The 26993-nt window shown below is 45.0% G+C and overlaps 1 protein-coding gene across 5 annotated transcripts in view; it reads left to right on the forward strand.

Moving 5' to 3' along the window:
* The window catches only part of LOC118513003 (transcription factor hamlet), a 92497-nt gene that overhangs the window by 36553 nt on the left and 28951 nt on the right, over positions 1-26993 (forward strand). For 4 of the 5 annotated variants that reach the window (XM_036058260.1, XM_036058261.1, XM_036058263.1 and 1 more), the window contains 2 exons: positions 17422-17603; positions 17681-17860. In XM_036058260.1, coding sequence (XP_035914153.1) covers positions 17422-17603; positions 17681-17860 — 362 coding nt within the window. Of the gene's footprint in view, positions 1-10879; positions 12023-17421; positions 17604-17680; positions 17861-26993 lie in introns of those variants that run through there. The other variant, XM_036058262.1, reaches the window with a different exon arrangement.

Below are 26993 nucleotides of genomic sequence, written 5' to 3' on the forward strand. Positions count from 1 at the left end.
CATTCAGCACAGGAGGACACTTTCAAGACTTCCATAGATTGGTTTGCTGGGCGCTGAATTAACCTAGTCCCCTTTTCCGTCCGAGTGGCAGTCAGCCAGCCACAACTCAATTAATGATTAACAATGGTGAAAAACTGTCACGATGACAAACAACGACCGGGGACGGGATTGTCATCATTGTGCGGGGTTTCCATTCCGTTGCAAAGCGATACAGGGAAAAGGTAAACAATCAACCGGCCAACGCTTGGGGGTTTTCACGTTTCGCTTTTCTTCCCCCCCCCCCCCTCCGGTTTTGGTGCTTGGAAACTGTCAGAAGATAGATGGTGAGACCGGTGATTTTGTGGCAGTTGCGGTGTGATTCCTTCGGGAACTTGGTTAATTGTGGGTTTTGCTTGGTAACGTGGAAATGTTTGGAGATGGAGTTATGTTGTTATTGTTTCTAAATTTCTACACAGCCTTGTGTCCTTTCCCTTGTTGGCATGATGATCTTTCTGGTCGAAAAGGTGAAGATGCTTTGGGATGGGTTATTGAATGGATAGGGAAGCCGTACAGCAGTGTGATGTCTTACACGCCAACCATCTTGCCACCAAATCGTTGAAGGAGTTTTAATGAAGAGAGCAGATTGTTTCGGGAACCATCCTTGAGCGGGGATGAAATCCAAAGTCCCTAGCGACGTGCCTGTTTTGGCGAAAGGATCCGGAAATATGCTTCGGAAGTTGATTTAAATGGGAAACATCAGCGTCCTTACTCCTTCGGCTAGACGATTCCTTACTGCCGTTTCTGACAAGGGACGCTCCTGGCTGCTCTGGCTGTCTGGCGGTGACAAAAACCATTTTACGAGAAAATAATAACATAATTTATCACGCAATAAATCATTGGAGGATGATGAGCACGGGTTTGGCGGAGATGTTGAAGGATGATCAGATTGTGTGTAAAGTGGGGAATAATTACACTCGGAGTAATTTTGACATGAATCAGAAAGAAGGATGGGATAGGAGGGTGAGACTAACTGCAGATATCGTATTGGCTTGGCTTGGAATGAGACTTTGATTTATGTTCCGAGGTTATGTTTTTATGCAGACGATTGTAACATCGTAATCTGCTAGATTCTGTTTGGGCTTATTTGCCCGAAAACTGCTTTTAAGATAAGGATACTACAATATATAGAGTAGAGTAAGAGCTCAAGATATTTCCTGACTCCCGAGCAAGAGTTCTAAGTCAAGAGTTAGTGAGCAAGTCCGCAAGGGCTTGGTTGTTCGGTGTATTTCTAATGACTTAACCTATCCTTCCTAGTCCAGAAAGCCCAACATAGAAATCCTCACACAGTTTCTAAACCACGACCAAACATGAATCTAAAGTTTTGAAGAAGTATTGAACAAAGAAACAAAACGACTTCAACCCCGAACCAGAGGCCCCGAACTGACAGACCAGTATTTCCAATGACCCCAATTTACATTTTGCTTTGGACCTTCAAGGGACAACATTTATCACAGATTCTGGTTCTTAGATTCTCATAATACGTCAAGATATCAAAGAAGATGAACTTTAGAGATATCTCTGCTTCTTGTTTACTTTTCCGTCTTATAATGTTTATCAGTATATGTTGGGCTGGTACTTAAGCGATTTCCTCTGAGAGATGGAGCATGGCATCATCTGGTAGAATCGTTAACAACGATTTATCCTTATTTTTGCAGCAGTTGAGTCCTTCAGGTTTACACATTTCGGGACACCTGTTATCTGTCTGTGTAAATTTCTGAAAATTTAAAATCATTTTAAATACCAAACCTCAGCTCCAAATGCTCTCCATCGTTTCGCCCAGTGTGCGGTATGAGATCATCCGGCGACTTCCATTTTGCCAAACCGTTTTGCATCCCGTAACACGACACAATCTCGCACGACTTGCTGGACCCCCAGAGCTATTTACAGACGAGATGACGAACGGAAGCGTATCATGTCATGCGCATTGCACTGTGTCGGCCTGTGTGTGCCATTGCGGTTTGCTGTGTGTTTGCCGGTGTGTTTGCCGTGCCTGCTGAAAATTGCATTAATTTTTTATTACATCTCACTCTCGCCCACCGTCCCCGGGAGCTCGTCGCTGCTTGTTTGACGGTCGCCATTTGGAGCTATCTGCGTTGAGCCGTAAGTTGCTGTTCATCGGTCGGCTTTCTTCACGCCTAGCTGGAGTTGGTGTTCTATTAGCAGAACAAAAACGAGCTGGCCAAAGTAAGCAACTGTTGGGCAAATTGTTTTCAATGTACTTTCCGTACAGCTGTGAGTGTGCGTATGGCTTCTTGTAGAAATATAATGTCCATAAAACATTGGCAAAAAAAGGCTCGCAAAGTGTGTTATCAGCCGTACCCGATAGGATGATTTCACGCTTCATCTGATGGTGCGCTTGTATTCTCGTTCGTTCGGGTATGGTTCACACGCTCGGACGCTGTTGTGCACTTGGCCTATCAGTTACAGCCGCTAATGCTGTACGGAATGAATGGTTGACACTAGAAGCGATGTTTGTTGTTTAAAGATATTTTTCCAGCAGCAGCAAGAGCACGGTTCTAATCTGCAGCCTTCGGTACGGTGCGGTATACGTTGGTGTACTGTCATCGGTGGAACGAATCGCGGAATTGATATCGTAGACGAGAATATTGGCAGTGCAGTTGCAGCTCATATCGAACCGCTAATTTAGCTCACGTGTGCAGAACGAATTGGTTATGATAAGAGATTCAGGGTGTTGATTACTCACGCGGTTGAGCTACTTGATGAAGTTATTTTGAGGTCTGATCGGAGGAAAATTATTCTCTTCTCATTTTAGGTTGAATTTTCCCTACATTCCTTTATCCAACATCAATGTACATCACAGCCTGAAGAGGTTTTAAATTTAATTCAGCATTAAACAACTCGTTATAACTCGGCCCGTTGAAGCGTACGTCAGATGGTTTTGTTTATCTGCTCTGCTCGGCATCCATCCTTCCCGTCATCTATTCTGCTCGGGGGACGATGTTGTTATTTTTGCCTGGTTTGTTCCTTCGGGCGGAAAAACCCATGTTTACCCATGGACCTCCCACCGGCGGCACACTCGTTGGCCTTTTGGTAGGCCCGGCTCGGTCGGTTGCCCTTGTTTGCACAGCTCTCGGTGCTCATTTCGTTTGCGCAGAACAGATCAACTCTTGTCAATGGGCTGCTGGTACACGGTTGGGAAGTCATCTCCTACCGGATGGACGAATGGGATTGAATTTTAAATGATGTTTTATCATCCACTCGAGCGTGTATTATTATTATTTTGCATGCCAGCCAGCCAATCTGCCACGGGGTTGTTGGATTCCGTTGCTATTTATCTGCACTCGTCCATCAGCGGCATGAGGCGCCCTTGGAAGGCAGGCAGCAAACAAAACAGCCTACCTGAGGCATACGTGTGTGTGTGCGTGTGCGAAAAGCAAACTGGTCCCTGCAACCAACCGTGAAATTGAGTTAAAAAAGTAACACAAAACGGATCATCTTTAGTGGCGAAGGAACATAGTCATAAATTTATTATCCCATCAACACATTCTCCATGACTCCATGTCATGTGGAGGGAGCCTTTTTCTAGCTTGTAAAGATATTTCTAGATAACTTATGTGACTTTTGGTAGAATTTATGAGTTTATCGAGTAAATGGGCTTCCTGGAAAAGGATTGGCGACGTGGCCAACTCTGAAGAAGACTTCCTCATCGACGAAGTTCTTTCCAATGCAGAAAACTGCATAGGGAATAAATTAGAGTCAATTTTTGCATCGATAATAAAGCTACAGAAGTCAACCCATAATTTATTCATACTATTAGCGAAAAAGGAAAACATTAAATCAATCTAATAAAATGGAGATGCATGAAATTCAGGAAGGATGCACTCTGAAGATCTTTCCCTCGAGTAAGGATAAGGATGCACTCTGAAGATCTTACCCTAGAGTTACGGATCTCTACTCCCCTATCAGGTACAGCAAAAATAGATAGCATTTCCCTAATGGTTTGTCCTTCTTACCTATCCAACGGCTACATTTGTCACCTTTCATTCGTCGTCAGCGTAAAGCATTATTAAAAATATCAATAAATATGTAACACACCGATCTAAATCTGGCAAGGGTTAATAAACCGTGAGTCTATCCCTTGAACGCATTAAATTCAATAAACATAACTAGCTTTGACATACTTCCCCCCGGGTCAAAGGATTTAACGCTCCGCATGTAAATTCGTTTTGTACACCTTCGAATTATGCGTTTATGATGATGCTCGTGGAAGAACGTTTTCCCCGGGGCTAGGGAAGAACAAGTTGACAGGAAGGATTATCTATTTTCACACACCGTTTCAACCCTTCACACGGTTGGCGCTGGCAGCGAAAAGGGACGCGCATCTTTGCGGGTCACTTTTGGTGCGTGTAATGATCCCGTGACGAGCTTGCAACTGAAGGCCACGTTTGCATTTTCCCTGCTTTACACTCTTCTTACATCGTAATGAGGAGAAGAAACTGGTGCGCGGTGATAAAGGATTGGTGCGACAGCGTTAAGCGAGCGTGAAACCGAGCCGTGTTGGGTTTTGTGTGTGTGTTGTGCTTGTCTGTTTGCATTCAAATAGGAAGATTATGTCGTCCGCTTTGAAGTACAAGGCAAAGGAAGTTACGGGGTGCGAAGATGGTCTCGTTGCGTGCGTTGTGTCGTTGCGATGTTTGTTAAATGCTTGCATTAGCGGTTTCTGGTAAGGGAGTCCGTAAGGTATGATAATGTGCCTGGCGTTTTCTGCTGCTGGAATAGGATTTTCACGCTTTAATGTGTTCAGAGTCTTGTCACGGTGTGTGTGTGTAATTGAAACATTAACATAAGCCTGTAGAATTTGTTTGATAATTTGTACATCAGAAAGCTTGTATTGTATCTGGATCAATTACACTGGTAATCCAGTTTGTTGGAAGTTATTTAATCTTTTCAAAGGAGAAGTTCTCTCTCTTCTGATACGTCAAAACACAGTTTGAAGGTCACAGCAAATATTTGTACCGACCACTGAGTCCTGATTCGTACTTATTTCCCCTGCCAGGAGGAATCATCGATCGCTCTTTATCAGTAACAATCATGGCAACGCAACGGCAACGAACTTCCACCATGGGGGGCACTAACTACTCGGTGACATTCCTTCAATTCACGCAGATGGATTCGTCTTCGACGCTTGGGAGCGTCAAACATCCAAGGGCGCGTATAAGTCCCGACATTGCTCAGCGCCGATGACAACTCTACCACGTCACCCAACGCGGCATGAGGCACAATGTTGAGCACAAAGTGACGTGATAGTACTGTGAGATATGTACCGTTCAACCTTGGTCACGATATTTGATAGAGTCCCAAGATACGCGGGGGTCTTGGCATAGTGTGCGCCTCTTTCGGAACGGCAGGACGTCTAGCTACTGTTGAATGTAGTCGAACGGGGACTGCCTGTGGAGCTTGTTCGTAACGAGGCAGAGTGAGTGTGATGTAAGTTGCGATGTTCCTGGAGCTCTTCTGAAGGATTGTACTCTCTTCAAGCTATGTCATGGTGGACATCTTTTAAGAAAGGGAGACTAAGGAGCAGTTGGCAGAGGCAAAACTCTCATATACCGCTCGAAGGCTTTTATCAGACGAATAATTTCCATATGGAAATCGGCATCCGGATATGGACGACCCCTATCAGATCTTGGAAAGAGCTACAGCTTAAGAATATTTATTCAATTCCAAAGAGTTTGAACTGTAACGACCATTGATACGTTGAGCTGAATTGAATTCGCGATGGGATCTTTTTTTTTTGGGAATGGTAGAAAATTCTCGGGAGATACCCTGGACAGGCTTGCCATTACTATCAGGCAGTTTAAATTCAATCTCATCCTTTACTTCTCACTTTAAAGTGTGATTCTATTAGGTGGTGTGATCAGATAAATCTGCCTTGTTTGAGGGAGGAAGACCATAAATTCAACCCATTTCAATGGAATGCGTTCCACCCAAAACGAGCGAGCTTCTTGGACTTTGACAATGACCAATTTTGGAGAGTGAAAAATTGCACATTCCAACCATAAGGTGCAAAGACTGTTGTCTTAAGTAGTGCTGTACTTCTTCACTGCATTCTTGCCACTTGAGTGCACGTTCCGTTATTGTGCTGTTTGAGAACTCGTGGCAAACACATACTGCAAGAAGGATAACTTGTCACTTTTATGTGCCAAACGGCCAATAAGGGCCAGTACGGCGATAGTATGTAGTGGTGGTGGCTGTGCATCTCGCACTTACCACGCGCCAGTTCCTTGTTTGCGGCAGTGACCAGTGCCATTTTCATGGAGGTAGGTATTACATTTTATCCTTCTTTTCCTAGAAACTCTTCTCAGGAGACTCAGGATTTCTGCTTCTGCAAATAATAGCTTCTCAAGAGAAAGGGAAAGAAAAGGAAAAAACCCCGAACACATTCAATTTAACATCGATTCTATTCGAAACGGATACGGTGGAAAATGAGGGTGGGTTTTCCCCGGGTGTGGGCGAATAGTTTTCCACTTTAAAACATTTATTTTTCCCATCCACCATCGCAGCCATTGTGCTGCGAGATAAGGGAAGAAAAATCGAACTGCTCAAGGTTTGCTAAGGTGGCTTGCCGGGTTGGGCTGCGATGCATCCGAATAGCTTCGCCCGTAAAACGTGTCCTTTGATGGACCCATTAAGGGAAAATGGTTCCCCGGGACCGTTGGGGAATGTGCTTTTGTGCAAACACAAATAAAATATAAATACTTGGCTAGTGGAGATTCCTTTCTCGGAACACTGCTTAGCCCTTTGCCTTATGTCGGCCCAGGCACCGGGACCGTTGGTGGAATCGTTGGCAATTTTATATTTTGAATCGAGCGACCAAGCAAACCAAGAAAATATACGATTCTCCGTTGTAACTGTAGCGATAACCGATTGTTCGAGGTTCTCGGAACGTTTTGATAGTCCTGGCACGCATCCTTTACCGTTCTTCGTCGTCGTCGGCTGTGGAAGAAGGTTTCGTTTCGCTGGTGAAATCAATATTCTGTTCCCCGTGTATCAGCAAGCATCCGGACGAGAGCGAGAGAAAATGGCCTCGGGAACTCGAACAAGAAAAGGTGTGCTCTGATGATGCAATCTATTTTTCCTTTTGAACGATTGAAAATAAATGGATCTATGAGAAGGAAAGGGACAAAAGAAAGGAGTAGCAGCATCCTGAATGTTCCGAGCGTTTGAAAGATCTAAAGAAAGTTCATTTTTATTTTAAAAAAGAAATAATAGTTTGTGCTATTTAATTTAATCGAAAACAATTAATATAAATAGCTCCTATTTAAATACATTTTTCTTCGACTTACCCTGCTCTAATCAGGCAACTAATCTTGCTGGTGATAATTGAACGATTCAGCCCTATCATGACCTGTCACATTGTGCAAACGAGATCGGATTAACAATTATTGGTGCAATCTGTCGCTTGTGTGGCAGCATATGGTACCAAACGGGAGCGAAAATAGAACAAAAAAACAAACCTTAAAAACGCGAACCACCAGCTACAACCTGGGGGAGAGTGCGATTATGAGGATCGTTTCTGGTCAAAAAGACGATAGTCAAACAAACGATTTAGCAGCGTTCAATAAAAATCTTCCCGGCTTTTCGCTCACCTCACCATGGATGGACCCACGCGGAAAAGTGCAACAAAGGGACCACCACTACAGCGGAAAGACAGCGGGAAACACAATCACAAACAACGGCGATGGCACACAGTGAAGCGGCACCACATACACCAACATTATACGGCAAAGAAAATCCGCATTAATGTGCGAACAACTTTATTATACCATTATGGGATGTGTTTGACAAAACCAGGGAAGCTAAAGAGAACGAGGGGCAGAGGAAGTTGAGCTGCAAAGGGGACTACATACGGCAGCAGCTTGCATAGGGAAAGTACATGCGGTTTTCGGTGGAAAACAGGCGCGCTACTGTAGGACGTACGGTACAAGGGGTGGTAAATTGAGCATAACCTCGCTTTAACGGTGGCCAAGGCGGATTATCTGGCGTATCGGTAGCCTTCGGTCGATGATCGCGCTTCGCTTTGTTGGAAGCAAAGTTTCGTACTGTTGGGATGGGTTTTTTTTGTGAAGTTGTCGGAGGGATTAAATAATTGGAGAACAACATTCTGATCACTCCTTGATGGGAAGAAAGCGGATACTTCAGCATTTGCAGATAGTTCTCACCAACTTCAGCCACCATATCTGAGAGCGACTCAAGTAGAAGAAAGTGATAAAAAATGGTGTCTAAAAATATCTCGTCTTGTCCACTATCTCTCGCTGTCGCTGTCAAAATGTCTGTTTTTGTCCGGATCTCGGGATTTCGTTATCTGCCATTGGCTGTGAGATCATGCTTCATCGCCAACTCATGAGACCGACCCGTACAGATTGTTACATAAAGTCAAGGCCTCAGCAGCGCTCCCAGTAAGTCACCACCATCGCCAGAACGACGACCCACTCTCCTGTCCTGTCCTTGCCGTGGGGGTATGATAGCGCAAGAGTCGTTACATTTCATCCCGTTTCCCGAGCTCGGTGTGTACGCTGTTTTTTTCTGCTATTGGCCTCTATGTTGCAGCTTCTCTCTGTTGCTAACGTCTTATGTATCCTCGATGCTCTTGTAGTGTGTATAGCCGTCGGTGACTACTACCAGCAGTCACCGCAATCTGTAAAACCTCAGTCGGTCTCGCTTTGCCACACTTTGCTTGCTCGTTCTCGCCTCGTTCGTTCGGCGTTTATTTAGAATCGTTGACAGATAAATGGAGATAAACCACGACGATTGGACGAAGTGAAAACATGTGCACCCACATGGGTGTGCCTCGGGTTTCGGGTGTGTTTGTGTGTGTGTGCCCGTGTCTGAACGAAAAAGGAACAACATGTACGATGGAGGTTACAAAGCTCGTGTTCGTGGAAGGATGGCTGTTACCGCATCACGATGATGTCTGCCCCCAGTTGGAAGATTATATAAAAATATATCTCTCCATGTTGGAAGAGACCGTGCAGGAATCCGGTGAATCCGAGACGAGAAATGAACGGGAGCACCTAAACGATACATTTTATTTCCTAGAATTTACGTAGCTCTTTACCGAGTGATACATCAAACTTTTTTTCCTGGTGTCATAACTCCCAAATCCTTGCCTCTAAACGCTATGTGCTACTAACATCAGAACGGAAACATTAACGTCACAATACATGACAGTGCTCCAGAAAACTCACACGAACAAAAAACTCTCCTGCCCCCTCAACCGTCAGGCGCTATCATTGTGGCATCTCTCAGAATTGTTCGCTGTTAGTGTTGGTGTCGTTTTGCCACCGTTGCCATAGCTACTATGTGTCGCCGGAGGTCGGATTTGGAGCCTGTCCATCATCCCGACCGGTGTGTACCGTTGTGTAGCAGAACTAGAATTCATCTCACTGGCAATGATTATCTTCGCTCACCATCCAACCACCTCGCCCGGGGACTTGATGTGAGGAATCGGTGAGGACACTGTGTGCGCACACTCTGTAGCGCTCGCTGTGCTGGAATTCTGAATAGGTACAGATACGTCACCGGCGCAAGGACATGAGATAACGAGAAGAGAGTGACGAGCCGCAAATGCATCCTATAGAATTGCGGCATCATCCTCTTGTAAATCCCGCCTTCTGTCCGACGACGGGGGCTTTCGTTAATGGGAGACAACACCACGACACGATCATCGTCCGAGGCGGTGCAAATTCTCGTACCGCGAAGCTCTTAGTGATCTGCCGAATGTCCTCGGTGAACTAGAAATCTTCCCCAAACAGGCTATTCTCTTCTCTATGTGTCTGTGTGTCTGTGTCTCTTTCACTCGCTCGCATAGATCCCCATAGATCCTTACGACGACGAAGACGACAATTCAACCCTTGTTTGTCAGCATCGTCATCATCGTCATCATCATCATCCCCTATCTGTTTCGCATCGGATGATTGTGGGTTGTCTTCGGCTCTATCTCTGGCTTGCTGTGTGTGCGTTTCGTCGTTCTTTTTTTTGCGTAACGCTGCCGCTCACTGACTGGTTGGCTTGGTGGAAGGAATTATGCTGCCGTGTGTAGCATAATTGGAGAGGAGGAGCTAAATACAGCATAGAATTACACAGAGCAGCACACAGAGAGACAGAATGCGGAATGATGACGATGGTGATGCTGTGAAGGGCAGAATGAACTGTGACCGGGAATCGGAGATATGTGTATGTTTAGATACATTGCCGGAGTTCTGTTGTTCTTCAACGAGAATTTGAGAACGGAGCTCGGAGATGAACACGGTCGGAAAAGAGAGACACTTTGGTGACGTATAGAAGAGTAGATAAACCCATCTAGAACGGCTTTTTATCTCTGGGACTTTCGTTTTGATAAGTCTAAGTCTAAGTAACACAACATTCCCAAATCTCTAGAAAATAGATTTGGAGGTACACTCTCACTCTACCCTCAGTTCTTCTCGCCCTACCATTCTCCAGCTGAGGTTTGTCATGACTACATCCATTCATTCGGACCTGGGAACCCTCGTCCATGTGCGCCCTATGACCTCGAGAAAGGACATAGACAGGACAAATAGACAAACCGTGCACACGAAGAGAGGCGAGAGAAGCCGCGAGGCTGCCCGAAACGGTAGAGTGAACGAGCGACAGATAAAAGCAGACCTTGGCCGCGGAATAGCGGAAGGATACATGCGCATGTGTGTGCCATCCAGAGACATATCCCACTGATGTTTCCAAAACCCTCCACCAAAAACTCGAAGGCTCCTCCTTGAGGCACTGTCACCCTCGCGTCATATACCGAGGGGGTGCCACCGGGTGTGTATGTGTGTTCTTCGTCGAGGATGCGCCGTTCGGGCTGTATCTCCACAGTCATTGCGCATAGGCAGGAAGTGACCATCCCTTTGACAATTGGGGGAGCAAATACTATTTTTATCATCGTGCTTTCATTGTGGGTTGGTTGATACCACCCGCATTCCCACTCCCCCTAGTCACATTTTCCCTCCTCTCACTCTCTATCTCTCTATCACTCAACAGTACTCCCCGTTCGTGGAAGATTCGCTCGCTTGAGTTCATTTTCCCCTCGCTTCATTCTTTCTCACTCGCGCTCTCTCGCTCGCTTTTCACTCGCTCTCTCTTTCTCTCTCTCGCTTCCGCACGGTGTATTCTCTCATCAGTGAATGAACGCTTCTTTACGTTCGGTCGGTGGAAAAACAGCGACCCCTTTGCTGATGTGGCACTGATTGTATTGTACCGAGGGTCGGGTCGGGCCGAAAAGGGACAAACCGTGGCCGAGCGTGTGAGCAGGATCGAGGATCGGATTTCGGATTCGAGAACGATGAACGCCTGAAAGCGCCTGTGTGTTGGGAAGAATTTTTACTCTATTCTTAGCATCTCCGACAGACAGACAACTGCTGCAGAGATCAGTGCCGGCGCGCTTTCGATTCTACTACCACTGCTGCTCGGCTCGGCTTTACCGCGCTACGGTCGGACGGGGTTTCGGTTCGCGGGATGTTGGTTGGTGTCGGCCAACAAGGATTCACCGTGGAAAATTTGTGGTCCAAAGAAAGGTCCTGGCGGTAGTGTGTGTGTTTTGAAATAGGTTGAAAAGTGAAATTTGAAGGAATTGAAAGGAATATTTTAGTGAATTGAGCTTGTGAGGATTTAATAAAAAAAATTGTTCTAATGTGATGTGATTAATGTGACAAAATTGATTACACAGATCCCAAGAGATCCTAAGACCTAAGAGATTAAAAAAAAACAAAAAAAGTAAAATAGTGTACATGATGTTTAAGAAAATTAGCTCGAAACAATCAAAATAAATCATGAAGTGCAGTAAATGACAAAAAAATAAAACCCATTATAAAAGTTTGAAGACATCCAGAGCAGTGAAACAGTGTGTGAAAGCGATTAAGACGTGGAAAATATTACCAACATTGCGTGAACAGTGGATAAAACCAAACCATCCATGCTATGGTCGATATCGAATTAATGATGCCAGGTAGGGAACGCAAACACCTTACAGATAAGAGGATGTTTACCATCAGGCCGGGAAAAAGCACTTGCGTGCGATTAGCGTGTATATTATGACTTTGTCCGAGAAGTACCTTAACTTCTTATCGCACACGAAACCGAACGAGTCAGCCAAACGAAAACATGATTATAGAATTCAATTAATTATGATTAAACCGTTTGCCGTTTTCGCGCAACTGGGTGGGTCAGTGGTGTTTTTGGTCCGGCCGACTACTTTTTCACCCAGACAACCATAATAACCAATAAAACCAGAGTAACCAGGGAATTTTGGAAAAATCCCTACCCTTGCCATCTAGCATCGAATCATGCCCGAACGGGTGTGTGATTCTTTTAATCGTGCAACAATGCCCTGACTACCTTATCTGATTTGCATAAATTTGATCGTGGGTGTGTGTGTGTGTGGGGAAATATACAGCCCCCCCCCAAAATCTCATACTGGAAAAGTAAAATATAGCAACCTGTAAGCCACGAGCCGGGGCCTTTTCCCCGTGGGTGCCATTTTAGTCGTTGTTTTATGATTGAATAATTGGGATTTTTCGCGGACGCCGTTTTAAGGGTGCCCACCGTTGCACGGGGAACAAGCGTGCTTGTTCAATATTAAAATACTTACCCCCAGTAAAGATGGGGCGGGAAAAGCTAGGAGGACCCTGGTGGGAGGACGTAATAGAGTTATAGTGGGGTCCCCCTCTCCCTGGTCGGTCGTGCAAATACTTCGATGATTATTAACCACGGTTCTGTTGGGCGATTAATTTTGGGTTGTTATTTGTGTGCTCAATGTTTGTGTGTATTGCTGGGGGGAGGGGGCTCGTACGCAAATGAAGCCACAACACACACACACACACATAAATTCAAGGAGTGCCAAAAACGAAGTGCGATATTAAAAAAGAAACACATTCCACTTGGCACGATGGGTCATTTTTTTACGTGACAGATTTCTTTCCTCGTTACAGTTTATGGTTCGGGAGGAAAAAAATACAATGAGGTATCACAAAACATTGCTGATTAGAATGTGTACATACACACACACAGAGCATTGTCGTGGTAAATAAGAAAATTTAGTACCATTTTCTAGAGCTTTTTCGCGTTTCTTCTCCTTGTACGCGCTAGAGATTCCTCCTACTTACAGTGCGACATATTTTAAGAACTGTTGCTTTGTTTTTACGAGTCTCTATGGCAGATATGTTGCTTTGCCGGGTGGCCATTTCGAGGTTTCACCTTCTTGAGCCCCGGTGAGAGGTGAAATATGTACTCGCTTGTTTCGCCTGCTTTTTTTCATTTTACGAGCATTGAAATATTTTATGTCCACGGTTTTTTGGACCGGACCGAACCGGACGATAAGTTAACTACCACCTTATACCTTCAAGACCCTTGCCGGATTTAGATTTATGTGTACGGTACGGAGTTTTGCCAAAATAAAAGCTGGAGGATTCGATTTTATGTCCAGCGAGCAGTTTCTCCTTGCTGCTTTATTGCTAAGTTTTGCTTTGCAAATCTGTTTCAGATTAGACGCTAATAATTAGATGCAGGTATTGTAAATCGAGCGGCTGCCTTGGGAAGGTTTCCACGACACGCGGTGGATATTAGATCTTGGGGCAGGATCTGTGGTGCGTTGCTGAAGTTTATCTGAACATGTTACATGAAATCTAGGCCGCATACTTGTATTCCTTATGGAGGAAAAAAAAGGTCCTCAAGTTTTTTGAGAGGTCCTCTTCAAACACTAGGTTCAAGAATTAGTTTATTAGGTTTGTTGTGTCCTAATAGCATTATTTGTCTTCAACAACTCACCTAGACGTGAGCGTAGCTCTTTTCGAACATCAAACAACATCTCCAGAAACCCTCCGATGTGCAAATTGCATCCAATATCTCCCGAGCACACAAGACGTGATCGTCCTTCGTTATCATTCAAACGCTTCTCAGCCGCATCGTTTCCGGTGGGAAGAACAGGGAAACGCAAGTGTGGACCGCAATTTAAAACACCGCACCGAGACAGGATATTCTGATCGCTTTGTGATCCTCCTTTGTGTCTGCCGTACCTTGAAGGACATTGTGTTTGTGTGTGTGTTTTGCGGTGTTAAAGCAACCAAGAGAGATGGTGTGTGTCCACCGGAACGTACCTGTTCGCGCAGATCACCTTTTACGCTAAGGATGAAGATGAGTTACGAAGAATAAACAGCTTCATGAGACAAAAGATGCTGCTTGTAGGTAGCTTGTTTCGCATCCGATCGTCATTGGGATGAGTTTTGATATGAATTATCTTTCCCCCCATGTTCGTTCAAGCAATCGTAGAAGACTCTACTGCACAGAGATAGCCTCAGGAAGAGGAGTGAAGCAACAACAAAAAGTCCCACCAGATCAGGAAATGAAGCAATCTGCTTCCTGTTTCGCGCAGACAGAATAGGGAATCTGAGAAGAGAGATAAAGCTCGGTGCGCCGGGAGCTCCGTGATGGCTTGTATGCTGCCCCGGCCGATGATAAACACAACTAAAAAATCCCGAAGTAACGCACCGCGTGGATGTGCGCGGAAGAGATTGTTGGTCCCGATTGATGTGCAGGCATGCGAAAAGATTCCTGCAGGAGATATTAAGCTACCGTTTTGTAAAATAGGGCTAACCGAAGGAAACGAGATGTCATCTGTTGTTGTGTGGTTTTGTTCGGAGCGAGTGCTTCCGATTGTGTGTTTGTGGTAAGGAAATTGGATACGATTACAGGTGAATGCAGTGCGTGGTATGTTGGATTGGAAAACCCCCAAAAAAAGTCATCGAAAAGATGAAGCTGCCTTCGAATGGCTCATCCAGTCCGGCGATAGCAACAATGTACCACGGCGCACAAAGTACGCCGATCCAATCCAAATCATTATCAAGTCGCAGCGGAAGAAGTCGGTCAATGTTTATTTTCGCTTCAAGTGTGTGTGTGTGTGATTCTACATATAGAATCTAATATCACTAAACCGCTCGGGACGTCCCATGGCCGATACATTGTTGGTTTGAGGCGTACGATATGTATCATTCATCCGCCGCCCTTAACTTAGGGCAAACCGCGATCGCTCATCATAAGATCACACAGGCGTTCGCTGTCGTTGGCATCTTTTTTTTGGGCGTGCGAGTCATATCGTGATTTGGAGTTTGTTTACAAGTGGTTCGAAAAGTGCTATGTTCAGCAGCTTAGTAGCCGAAAGATCCAGATATTGTTGTACAGTGTGGGTTGGGTTTTTGGTGACATGGCACGTCCGTAACATTACTTTTTGGTCCGCACACATTGTTGCCTTTCATTCATGCTCGCATTTTGGCAATTGGAATATGATGTGTAATGTTGTGCTCGGGTGTAGTAGATATTGTGTTGCGGACACTAAACACCGAAAACGCGCATTACACAGTCGGTGTGCAGAACCGAATGTTGGGGTATCGATCGATTCTTGGGAAGAAATTTGAGATGAGCCTCGGAATCGAAGATCTTGAAGCTGATTGAGGCGAAAAAACCGTTGCTCGGAAGATGATTCCAATTTGTTCGGTCCAACAATCCCAACAGCTTAATCCTTCAAATTCCGCCGATTGAGGTCGATTGAGGTGTTAGCTGGTATAAATGTGGCAGAAAGGAAAAAGAAAACCTCCAGCGATACTCCTCAAGAAGCGCCTTGATGTAATTGGCTTTTTGCACCCCTGAACAAGCGGTAGAATGCTTGAAGTCTTCTCGTCCCGAGAAAAAAAGAGGCCCGTAACAGACAAGGGCTAAACAAACAATTTCCACCAGATTAAAAACAGACAACCAAGGAGGGGGGGGGGGGGGAAACCCGAAATGAAGACGTTAAATATCTGATCCGCCACTGGGCATCGATAAATGTTTACCCATGTTTTGCCCACTCCGGTACGGTTGACAGTTTCTCGAGAAGGGGTCTACCCGTGCTTGTGCGAGCGTGGTTGGTGCAATTTCTTCTGGTTTTAAATTTAATACTTTTTGCGTGTGTGTGTGTCCCGTTTTGATATGGGTAGTTTGGTTGGTGGGTAAAGGTGTCCTTTGATATATTTTTTTGCGTTGCCTCAGTCAGGGCCTCAAATCCCTTTTTGGGTATGGGCTTTGCTTCCGAACTTTTCTCTGCGTACTTCCTACCGGTGATCCTTCCCGGTGACACAGATCAACGGATCTAAGATCCGATTTCACGCAGGATTAAACCATTTCCAAGGAAAACTATATGCCTCTCTCGCTCTCTCTCAGCCGATTGTTTCCTTGGTAGTTCCGGTTTCTCTAGGTCCAGAAGGTTTTAAGTTTCTTTCCTCAAGGGACCCCGTGCCCCTAGTTGTTACCTTCAATTGGCAGTTTGCCTGGCAAATGATATTTAAATGTGTTGTTGTTTCGCTTTTGCGATTCGAGTGGCCGGATTGTCGGCAAATTAGAATAAAATTAGTTTACATTAATCGACCGGTATTTAAATCCGGGATAAGTTACCCAGCACAAGGGATAATGCTGATGGCTCGTGCCGGTTGTTTTGTTCGGTTTCAATCAGCACCAACGAAATTTAACATCTCGAAGCAAGAAAAGGGGTTTCCTGGAGAAGGTGTTATTGTGTTGAAGTTCGTGATTCGGGGAAACTCGATAGTTTGACTTTTGAGACTCAATGGCTGGGTGTGATGTAATGGAAGCGGCTGGTAATTGATGCTGATGCGGGGATAAATAGGTCAGTCATGGATTCTGATTTTAATACCACACCATCGGTCGGTTGTGGATCTGATGGATCTGGTGTAATTTTGTGAGTGAAAGAAACCACTCATCCGAAACGTACGATCGCTCTCAAGTGCTTAGTAGTTGTGCGTCGCTGGTTGACAATCTGGCTGGCTAGGAAAATGGGAAAAAAATCAATTATGAATAGCCGCAATCCCATCGCCGAGCAGCGGAGGCCATGTGTCTGTACGGCAATGATCGTAAGTGTCACAGTCTTGTCCGTGTTCGAAGAACGCCAGACGCCCGAAACCATCGACAGCACAGAGCATCGGCATTATCTTGCCCGAAGACAACCGTACGAGGCACGAGTTAGAAGCAATAGCCGCTGGGACGTTAACTAGGCGTTGGATATTTCGACGATTTGGAGATGGTCGTAAAATAAGTTTCCCCCGGGGTGACAAGTGGGAACCGATTCGTGCTAATGTGTTTACACTACATTGTGGTTGGGCTAAAGAGTTGTGCTGGAATGTGGTTAAATCCATAGCTCTTCTTGGTTGTGATGCGCAACCGCTAGCTTGAAAGTGACGCAAGTAGAATTCGTGGAAGAATTTTCGGGGACCATCACTTCCATTGAATGTCTAGAGATGGAGCGATGTAGAAGACTAAATGTTTGAAGGCTGATCTAATTCTTCACTTGTACTCGTCATCTTCCAGGCATCAGTGGCGACGAATCGGACGCATCCCGTGGACTACCCGTCAATCTAGAAGTGCCTCCAGGGCTGCAGGTGGTACCGATGAGCAAGCATCACGATCACGGACCGGCAGACTTCAGCTTGCCCACATCCCTGCCTCATCACCTTCTACCCACCGCCGATGATGTTCGCGAGCGGCTAAAGGTACGTACGGCCGGTGAAGATCCTCGGGAGGACATCGAAATTTCTGCAAACCTAACATCATCTCTTTCGCCCACCAGCTCCAGAGTGCGGAACAGTTCCTGCTACAGATGGCACGGCTACAGCGACCACCACCACCAGATCTGGACATCCAGACGGGGTCGGTCGTGGCGCTCAAAACCATCCCCAAGGGCACCCAGTACGGACCGTTCGTTGGCAAGCTGCTGCGGGAACCGATGGATCGACGGTTCGCTTGGGAGGTAAGTGATTCGTTTACGTGAACTCAGGGAAGGATCAAAAGCAATATTAACGCATCATTAAGATAACAGCCTCGGCTAAGATCTCAGAAGATGTGTGTGTGATGATTCCACACATTTTTTAAGGAGATTTCTCACTTTCTACACTCAATAATTGCTACCGGGATGGGGATCGGTGACTGTTGCGCTCGGCCTGTTTTTTTCATACCCGAAGCAGAACGACCGCAGCCCACAGCAACACAATTACTGGCAAATAAGTTTAATCTATTTAACGGTAGTACCATTTTTGCCAATGCCACACATTGCTCTGTGGAAGAGCAAACCCTCGCAGCTACGGCTTTTTGCGCACTGCTGCCGACGACGAGTGTGCGGATTACATGCATCACTGACGTGGTGCGCTATTTGTACTAATGATCGTGATATGCCGCTTTTTTTTTCGCTTCGGGAAGGTATTTTACCATTCGTTAAGCCTGTTCGTGAGGGTGCTATGGGCTGAGATGTGTAATGCTTTATCTTTGATCTTTTTTTTGTTTGCTCTTTCGATGCGGTAACATATTGCAGAATAATGTTGGGATATTTGTTTTTCTTGTTTGGAACAGGGTTTTTGTGTGTGTCTAACAGTTGTTATAAATAAAAGCAAGAGCACTCGGTAGAACAAATTGATACGTTCACGGGCTCTTGAAGCGATTCGCATTTGCTTCGTACTGTCAAATCAGCATTTATTGTATTTTGATTTTTTGAAGGAGAATTTGCTGTGTCATTGATAATCACCTCGTCAAAGGACATCTTTTTCTCCGAAGTTGACAAGGCATAAAGATCGAAGAAATTGTGAAGAGAAAAGAATCATCAAAAAGTGTCTCCTTTGGGCGAGTTCTTGAAGAAAGCCTCGTTTTTGAAGGAACAATTCTTGAGCCAGGTAGACGGATGGAATCTGTAAAATCTGGACATCTTCATTATTTTGGCTTGCTGACTCGGTTGCGATTGCACAACAATAGATCCAACTTTCTTCGATACATCACCGAGGTGTTTCCGGAGCTAGCCAGACACAGCAGACATCGATCTCCTTTCCGGTGACTTAATTCATCGATTGGTGAGATGGCGCTACTTGACAGCACGTCGCACATACAGTAAACAACACATGCCCTTTCGTTTGTCCAGTTACTGTGCACGGGAGCTTCCAAAGACGCACCCAAAGGAAACTAGCAGGTGAGCCAGTAATCATTCGGTGATTGATAGTCCAGCGTGCCCGGAGATTGCTATCGATCTTCATTTAATTCCGCTTAAGCGCACCCACCGAGGTGCTATGCTCCAATTTTTCTTTTCGGGTGAGTGTCGTCCCGAGAGGGATTCCCATCCGGTGATTCCCCGAGACCCCGGTCGGTGTCTTTCGATATCTCGCCGATGATGGGACATTGTGTCGCATCGATCGTAATGGTACGTCACCAGACAGAAAAAGCAAATCGGACAGAGGTGACAGTTTGGAGATAAACGATTGTGTCACACAACACACATTGTGTTTTGTGCACGAGCCACTTCCACTGGGACAGCTGACAGGATAAGATAGAGAGCTGGTAGGGTTGAGACGATTTAACGGGGGCTAGTGGATAAGATTGTCAGTGTGAGTCTCGCAAATGGTCATTTATTGATGGCGTTAGGTGTGTTGATACGGCATAATGACTATCCCTAACCGCGTTCACCTAACCATCCACCTACCTCAATGATGAGCTCAATTGAGCTCAACTACAGGGTGGAGATGATCGATTCCTAAAGACACGAGCCGTGCACCGAGCGATGATAGCTGATTGAGTATCATAGATGAGCGGGATTTACCTTCGCAGCCGGGTTGACATTTCATGCCGCAGCTATCTCCAAACGGATAGCGTGCCGATTGATGATTGACTTTATCATTAAATCGCTCGATTGTCTTTTGGCATTTGGCAACCGGAATCATTCACCCAAACCCCCTCTCCAACCCGTTTACGCATTCATCCTCCACACGCATTATGATAAGCATTTTTGCTGGAGGAGGTTTGAGATAATCACTCATGTCTTTCGCATGCTCGATTATCGAACCGATTTACGGCTCGCCCGGGTGCGCATCTCCGAAGCCACTCCGCAAAGTTTTGCGGATGGTTTGCGACGCAGTCCGCGTCTGTTGGCAATGGATTCGGGGCGTAATCGTGCGTAAAATCAGTGTGCAAGAGAATGTTTTTTTTTCTCTCGTCTCCGCCCCGGAATAGATCTTATGGGTGAGGAGGTAAAAAATAGCAAAAATATGGTTTGCAGTCGTAATCATCAATCGGTTTGGCGTCGGTGGCGTACGATCACGTCGCTGTTATTATTATTGCTTAATCATTTATGTTGCGGGACGATGGCTGTTCCGGCTGGGACGAGCGTGTGTGTTGTTTTTGATTGCTTGCGTATGAGATTTATGATTTATGTTACCACCGGATGTGTGCCGGATGGTGGTGCCAGTTGAGCGGCGACACTGGCGAATCGGTTATTGATGGGATGCGAAGAAGAAATAATCATTCGAAGTGGCGTACATCACGGCTAATTGATTGAATGTGGTTGAAGATGATTGAAGGAAGGACTTCATCACAATCTTTCAAATAATTTGAATTACCCGAAATATAGCGAAATACTCCCAAAATTTAGATTTGAAAATCGGTGTAGATTGAAGGGATCAGGAACATCAACAAACATGCAACTAATTAATAGCAAATGGCGTTGAACGTGACTGCTTGCTTCAGCATAAGAACCCTCCCAGTTTCCGGGAAGCTAGTAAACGTACACAGACACACACGCAGGCACTCATAAAAAGTAATAAACGATAAATCATAAAGCAATATCAAGTCAGTCAGTAGCACGCACTTGACCTCCTCACACCATACTCAATCCTAGCGTCATTCCCCTCCAATTTTCGTCCATCCTTATCCGTTGTGTAAGGAGAAATTCGTTCTCACTTAACACCGGTTTGCTAAATAGACACACACACTCGCACGAGGGGAAATCTCTTACATCCTGATAGCTTAAGCATAAACTGTCTTGGGGTCTTCAGCACAAACTACTGGCTAGCGATACTAATCGGTGTGGGCTTTGTTTTTTCTTCCCCTCTCGGGAAACCCTTGAAGCGAGGAACAGGCAAACGGTTCGTGAAGAATGAATTGTGTAATAATGTAATAAATTTCCTGAACTCCCTCGCCCGTGCTTTCTATTTCGGCAAGTTTTCCCCTTTTGTTTCTGTGCAGTAGTTCTTGGCAGCATGTTTCTGCGATGGGACGAAGGTTGCCCGGTGCGCCTGCTTTATGTGGCCTGAGGGTGGGCGAAGTTTGGTCCGCATCCTCGGCGAGGATGTCGTCCGGACGGCAAATCAAGACACTAACCTGTACTATCACCGCAACATGACACAAGCACATTTATTAAGATATAGCTAGCAGTACATCTCCCCCTTTATTCTACCAGGTTAAGTGTGCTGGTAGCGTAAGAACCAAGACAGAAAAAAGACCAAAAGCTAAAATAAGTCGTTTGCCGTAAGAATTGGGGATGAAAAACTACTGTCCAGTCGTTGCCAGTGGTGGTTTTGCTCGAAACGAAGCTCTGCAAAGGTGAAGCAAAATATGAACGAGTGGAGATGACCGATGCAGGTTCGCTTGTCGTCACATGCTAACCCCCGAAAAAAGGGGGAAAAGAATTAGCAAAACGAAATAGCCGAGTAGTTTCTCGTATTTCTGGTGTATGTTTTTTTTCTTCCTTTGTTTCTGGTATGCGACCAACGTTCCCCGGAAGGACTCTTTCCGTTCGAATCGACAGACGCTGGACAGTAAGAGAGCCTGTTTTTGTGTTCTTTTGCTGGATTGCAGCTCGTCCACCAGAGCCGGTAAGGTTCGTCGTTTGTCTTGTCGTGGTGTGTTTTCCGTGCTCCGGATATGGCAAAGGTGGAAGGAAGCTAGGACATTGTCTGTTATTACCGTCGTAAATTTTGGCTTTCGGCTAAAGGCCTGAGCTACTTAATGCAGCGTAAAACTGATGGGCAGGTTAGTGTCTTGGACAGAAAAACAGATTGTTTTGTGGAGTTGTGGTCAAGTTTTTGGAAGGGAAATAGTGGTCTTGGGACTCTTATTACATTGAAATACAATATTACTCTTCTGCTAAACGCCAGTATCAACTTTGGACAATATGTCTTCAACCTTACGACAAAATACTCAACTACCCTGTATAAACGTATTCAGTGCTAATGACAGCTGGATCCTATATTTGTGGATTATCTACTACAACCCACATTATTAAGAAAAACTTTTTCTAAAATTCTGTTTGAAATCATTTGAAAAACTATAAAACAAAAACGAAAATTGAAAGAACCGTAAAAAACTGATCAATTAATAATACAGTGCTGTTTAATCCTTGCTGCTGGCAAATAAATTCCGCAAATGGGCAGCCACCTGTGAATATTGTTTTGCGGTTGGCTGCATTCGGATGGACCACCTCATTACCAGATGTGTGCATTTGTTTTATAAATACGCTCCACAAACATATTAATATGTTGACAAATTAATTTGCGCATACCACAACCGACACGTCTCGTCATTGCACTTCAACAGCTTGGCAGCGACAGCAAAGCATCAATCGTGGACAGCACGGCTAACAGCAAGTTTCATTTAGAGTTAAATGAACAATGCAGCCTGCGAGTGGATTGTTTGGGATTTTTTTTGTTGCTTATGCATTGCTAGCTATGATGCTTTTAATGCTTTTAACTGGTTGAAAGTTTGGGTGGGTAGTAGAACGACAAAAAACGCGCCGTCCTATACAATTCTTTCGAGACAAAAACTTTCACCGTGAAAATTAAAAAGTTGCAATAAAATTATGATTAAAATTTTATGCTTAAAATATCATGTGCATCCAGCTGAGGATAATGGTATGCCGGGAGCAGCACTTTTTCCTACTCTTTTTTCAATCCTGAATGCATCGGGGCCATGGAAAGAAGCGCGGTACGGCCCTGAAAAAAGGTTATTGTTGCAGTGTGCAGTTACTCCAGCCTCTTTTTTTTTGTAGCTGAACGTTGATATGAATTATACCATTCATAAACATTTTGCGTGGAAGCGTCCAACAACCCACACCTTTCAACTAGCTTGAGTTTGAATAAACCAACCAAGGATTTGATAACGGCACCGTGCGGGAGGCCTTTCCGCATGAGGGACAGCTTTCGTACACATCAAAGTGGTTTTGATATTTCAAGTTTGTGGCTGGCTGCTGTTGTTGCGCGGCTGGACAATCAGCCACTGCGTCCGTGATACGTGATGGGAGTGAAATATTAATTATGCTTTCGCTGTAAGAGTAGTTGACCAAACTTTTCACAGTCACACACCTGGTAATGCTGGTGGTGGTCTATAGTTGGGATAGCTCTTTCCTGTTCCTCTTGCGACATTCACCAACCAACTATGGGCTGGGTGCTGTACGTTTGTCACAGTGCTAAAATTTTAATGAGTTACCAACCCGATGGGAAGAACGAGGATGATAGGGATGAAAACATAATTTACGCTCCGATAAATCGACACAAGCTTTTGCGTTAATTACCTCGAAATGTGACGCCATTTATTGTCATCATGGCGCAGCATCACGGGCGCATGTGAACCGGCTGTTGTTTTGTTGGCGGGAAGCATGTTGATGAAATTACGAGCATGGGCAGGATACGCATTTTAGCCACACTGGCTACTGAAATTGGGTGTAAATTAATGGGGGATGTTATGAGTTTATGAAATAATTTAATTGTGTTTCTAGATTTAAATTAAATATTTACTAAAAATTATAGAATTTTTGAGGTTATAAGCCTTAACTTAACTCAAAAGAACCGTTGGGCAACACTTCAAGATTCTTCGATAGTCCCTCAATCCTATTTCTCCTCAGAAGGGGTTTACTTTTCTCTCTTCCAACGAAAATATTTTGATTGACAGATGAACGTTATGATACGTGGCCAAGTGGCAAGTGAAGTCTGCGCCCTGTAATTTGATATTTATATTTAGACGATCTCATGAATTTTGATTACTGCGGGTCAATTCCCGGCGGGTTCCTTTGGCGCGCTTTTCGATTGCGTTTAGGCCAGTCAGTTAACAAGTAGTCGACATTAGTTGCCATTATTCAATCAATCGAAGTCGTTTTTCCTTTCGGCGAGGGGTTCTCGAGAGTTAGTCTTGAAGTTTTGTTAACTGAATCCCTCCTTTTCTTATGCTAATTATGGATATTCGGACAGAAGTTAAGAAGGTGACCAGCAGTTGCCATCTAGAGCGAGAGACTTCGTTGTGATGTGAGGTCCAACTTCTAACAGAAGACATCGCCAGGTAACTCGTCTTCCGGTGCGCTCCTGACGTGGACGTGGACGAGATGATTGACAGCTCTGAGGACATTTCGAGGGGACCAAAAAAATGGCGCGTTCTTATAACAGCTGCGAAAGAATCGCCGAGAAAGTCCAGGCTGCATTTTACAAATTTGTGATATTAGAAATTAAATCTAAAAGAGGAATCACTCTTAAAAATGCTGCAAATTGCTACCGAAAAGGGATTGCTTACAGCTGATAACTGATACATCCCCTTAATTAACCATCATAAATGTCGGGTAGCGCGTCACCAAGCGCTCCCGATCATGGCCAATTTGAGGGCAAAGAAGTGACAAATCTATCACGACGAGCCTTCTTCAACGTTTCTTGTCCTTTTATTAATCCACAGAGCCTCAATCTGCCAAACGAGAGGCAGATTTAAATGGGAAAAAAGCATCAAGAATTGGGCCTCTAATCCTGGATTGATCCTTCCTGCTTCTTTATTGGAAACTGAGCAGCAGCCAAAGGAGGCTTCCTGATTGAAAATCGAATTAGTTGAGGTGGTTTTTGATGATCTTCTGTGGGCTTCGAGTCGTCCCCTGATGTTTGTGTCTCTACAAAACGCACACAGACACAGAATAAAGGTGCGCTTCCCGCAGTAATGTCTAACCCGTCCAGGTGTAAATGAGTTGTCCCTACCGTCGCTTCAACCGCTTAGACAGTTTATTGGCTGGGTGCGCACATTGAGAAGAACCCGACAGTAGCCTCACCATAGAGGAAGCTACAATGAAGGGTCCTTTCCAAGGGGATGCTTGTTTGTCACGCGTAAAACCACGCCGATTTGCTGCTGGAAAAGTAGATCATATCTCGTGTGATCTGTGAGCCGTGGTGATCCGAGGAGGTTCCTATATCCGAACATCCCTAACCCAACCAAGGCTTCCAGTGGTATATTGAGATCCGTCCGTGCAGTAAGTTTCAATTTGAAGCCCTTGCTGTTGCTTCTCGTTCTCTGATTCTACTGGTTGTTTCGCAAATACGGAATGGTGTGAATTTGATGATTGACACATGGAACCCTGGCCTGGAAAAAGGGGTGAGTGTATTAGAAAGAGGGGTTTTCCGCGTCGGAAGGATTAGCTGGTGTGAAAGAAACGGTAACTGCATTTTTGGGTGAATTTGTTTTATTTCCCAGTTGCACTACACGTTCGCGGCATAGAGGCCCGTAAAGGCTTTCCAAAAACCGAAAATGTAAATGAATGAACTACTGTTCTTCTTCTGTCTCGCTTAGAAACCCATTTTTTCTGTGACATCCTTTTCTTCCTAGCTTTTGGTGGGTCATTTTTCCTGCACTGTCATTCGGTCACTTAAAGGTGGCGGAAAAGGATGTAAAGAAATGAATATTAATGCTACCTGCCTTGCCGGTCACTCCACGAAGCACAACCGCTGTCCTTCTGTTTTTTGTTTGTGAGCAATTTTCCAGAAGTGGCCTATGAAACGAAGAGGATTAGCATGAACAATACCGTACCGCTTGCGCTGTAAAGTGTTCGATTATTGACACCTTTGCGGGATAGACAAAATTGCAGGCGGCAAGTTGTATGAATTGCTTCCTTTGTCCTGTTGGGATGAACATTTTTGTCACCTTTAAAGAAGACACTTGGGACCTAAAGAGTGATCTCCAGAGGGAGATAAGCGGCTGCCGTTGGTTCTTTGCCGTGTAACGAAGCATGAAATTGAGATGAAAAATCACTTGAAAGCCTCATGGAAAATCTGCAACTCATGATAGGTGTTCATAGAATGTAGGATGGACAAGAGGACATTCAATTCCTATTAGAATCATATAAGCCTTCTAGAAGGAAGCGGATCACTTGGACACGTTTCTAGATCACTTTCAACCACATCCATCAAGTTCTCGCTTGCTTCTAACATCGCAATTGAAATGAGAGGATAATGTGGGAAAATCAATTGCCCTTATCAGGAAAAGTGCGCCATCCCTTGTTCGCTTTCGCCCTCGCACGGGATGATGTGCATTTGGGCTAATGTGGGAAATATGTTTCAATCTGTTTCGCACTTGCCCGGAAGGCACCGTGCCCTGGAGGAGAAGCAAAACAGATTCCCTATTTACGCCCGGTACGCCCTCGAGACATCCTGCCGACTGACTGGGCTGGGGATACTGAGTAGGCCGAATAGTCCTAAAAATCGTCCCCTTATTCCTTTCTGAACCCCAGGCAAGTTAACGCAACGAGTGCATGGTCGGTTGTTGTTCAATTTTGATTAAATTACCACCGCTTGGAGTGTTTTTAAATATGTTTTCCTTCCCTTTTTTCCGGATGGCTCTCCGGCTATCAACTGGCACAGGAGACACCCCCCGGGAGGGAGGATGTTGATTTGCGATGTGTTTACCAGCGGTTTGGCACGATGGGATGGGAACGAGGGACGAGTATTGGGGGTGCGGACAAGCGGACAACGCTCGCTGCCGAGCGAGAACACTTTATCCGAGGGGTTTCAAATTTTACGTAACGGCGATTCGCTTCGTTCGCTCTGTGAAGAAGTCAATCAAGGGTTGGTTTTTTTTGGGAGGTAGGGACGGAGTTTTCCAAGCCCACAAGAGGGAGACACAGTCACACAAAAAAAAAGGAAAACCGTTTTACTTGCTTTTATTTCTTCGGTAATGGAAATTAGCATATTTCCTTTCCATGTTTCTTTCGTTCGGAAGCACTTTGGTGGTGTTTGACCTTCGGCCGCCACCGTTCTGTGGTGGTTCCGAACATATCAAAAACTCTCATGGAATAGATATTCCGTGTTTCGATTATTGACGTTTGATTTACCCCC

The sequence above is a fragment of the Anopheles stephensi genome, chromosome 3 (assembly GCF_013141755.1).
Source record: "Anopheles stephensi strain Indian chromosome 3, UCI_ANSTEP_V1.0, whole genome shotgun sequence".
NCBI classification, from domain to species: Eukaryota; Metazoa; Arthropoda; class Insecta; order Diptera; family Culicidae; genus Anopheles; species Anopheles stephensi.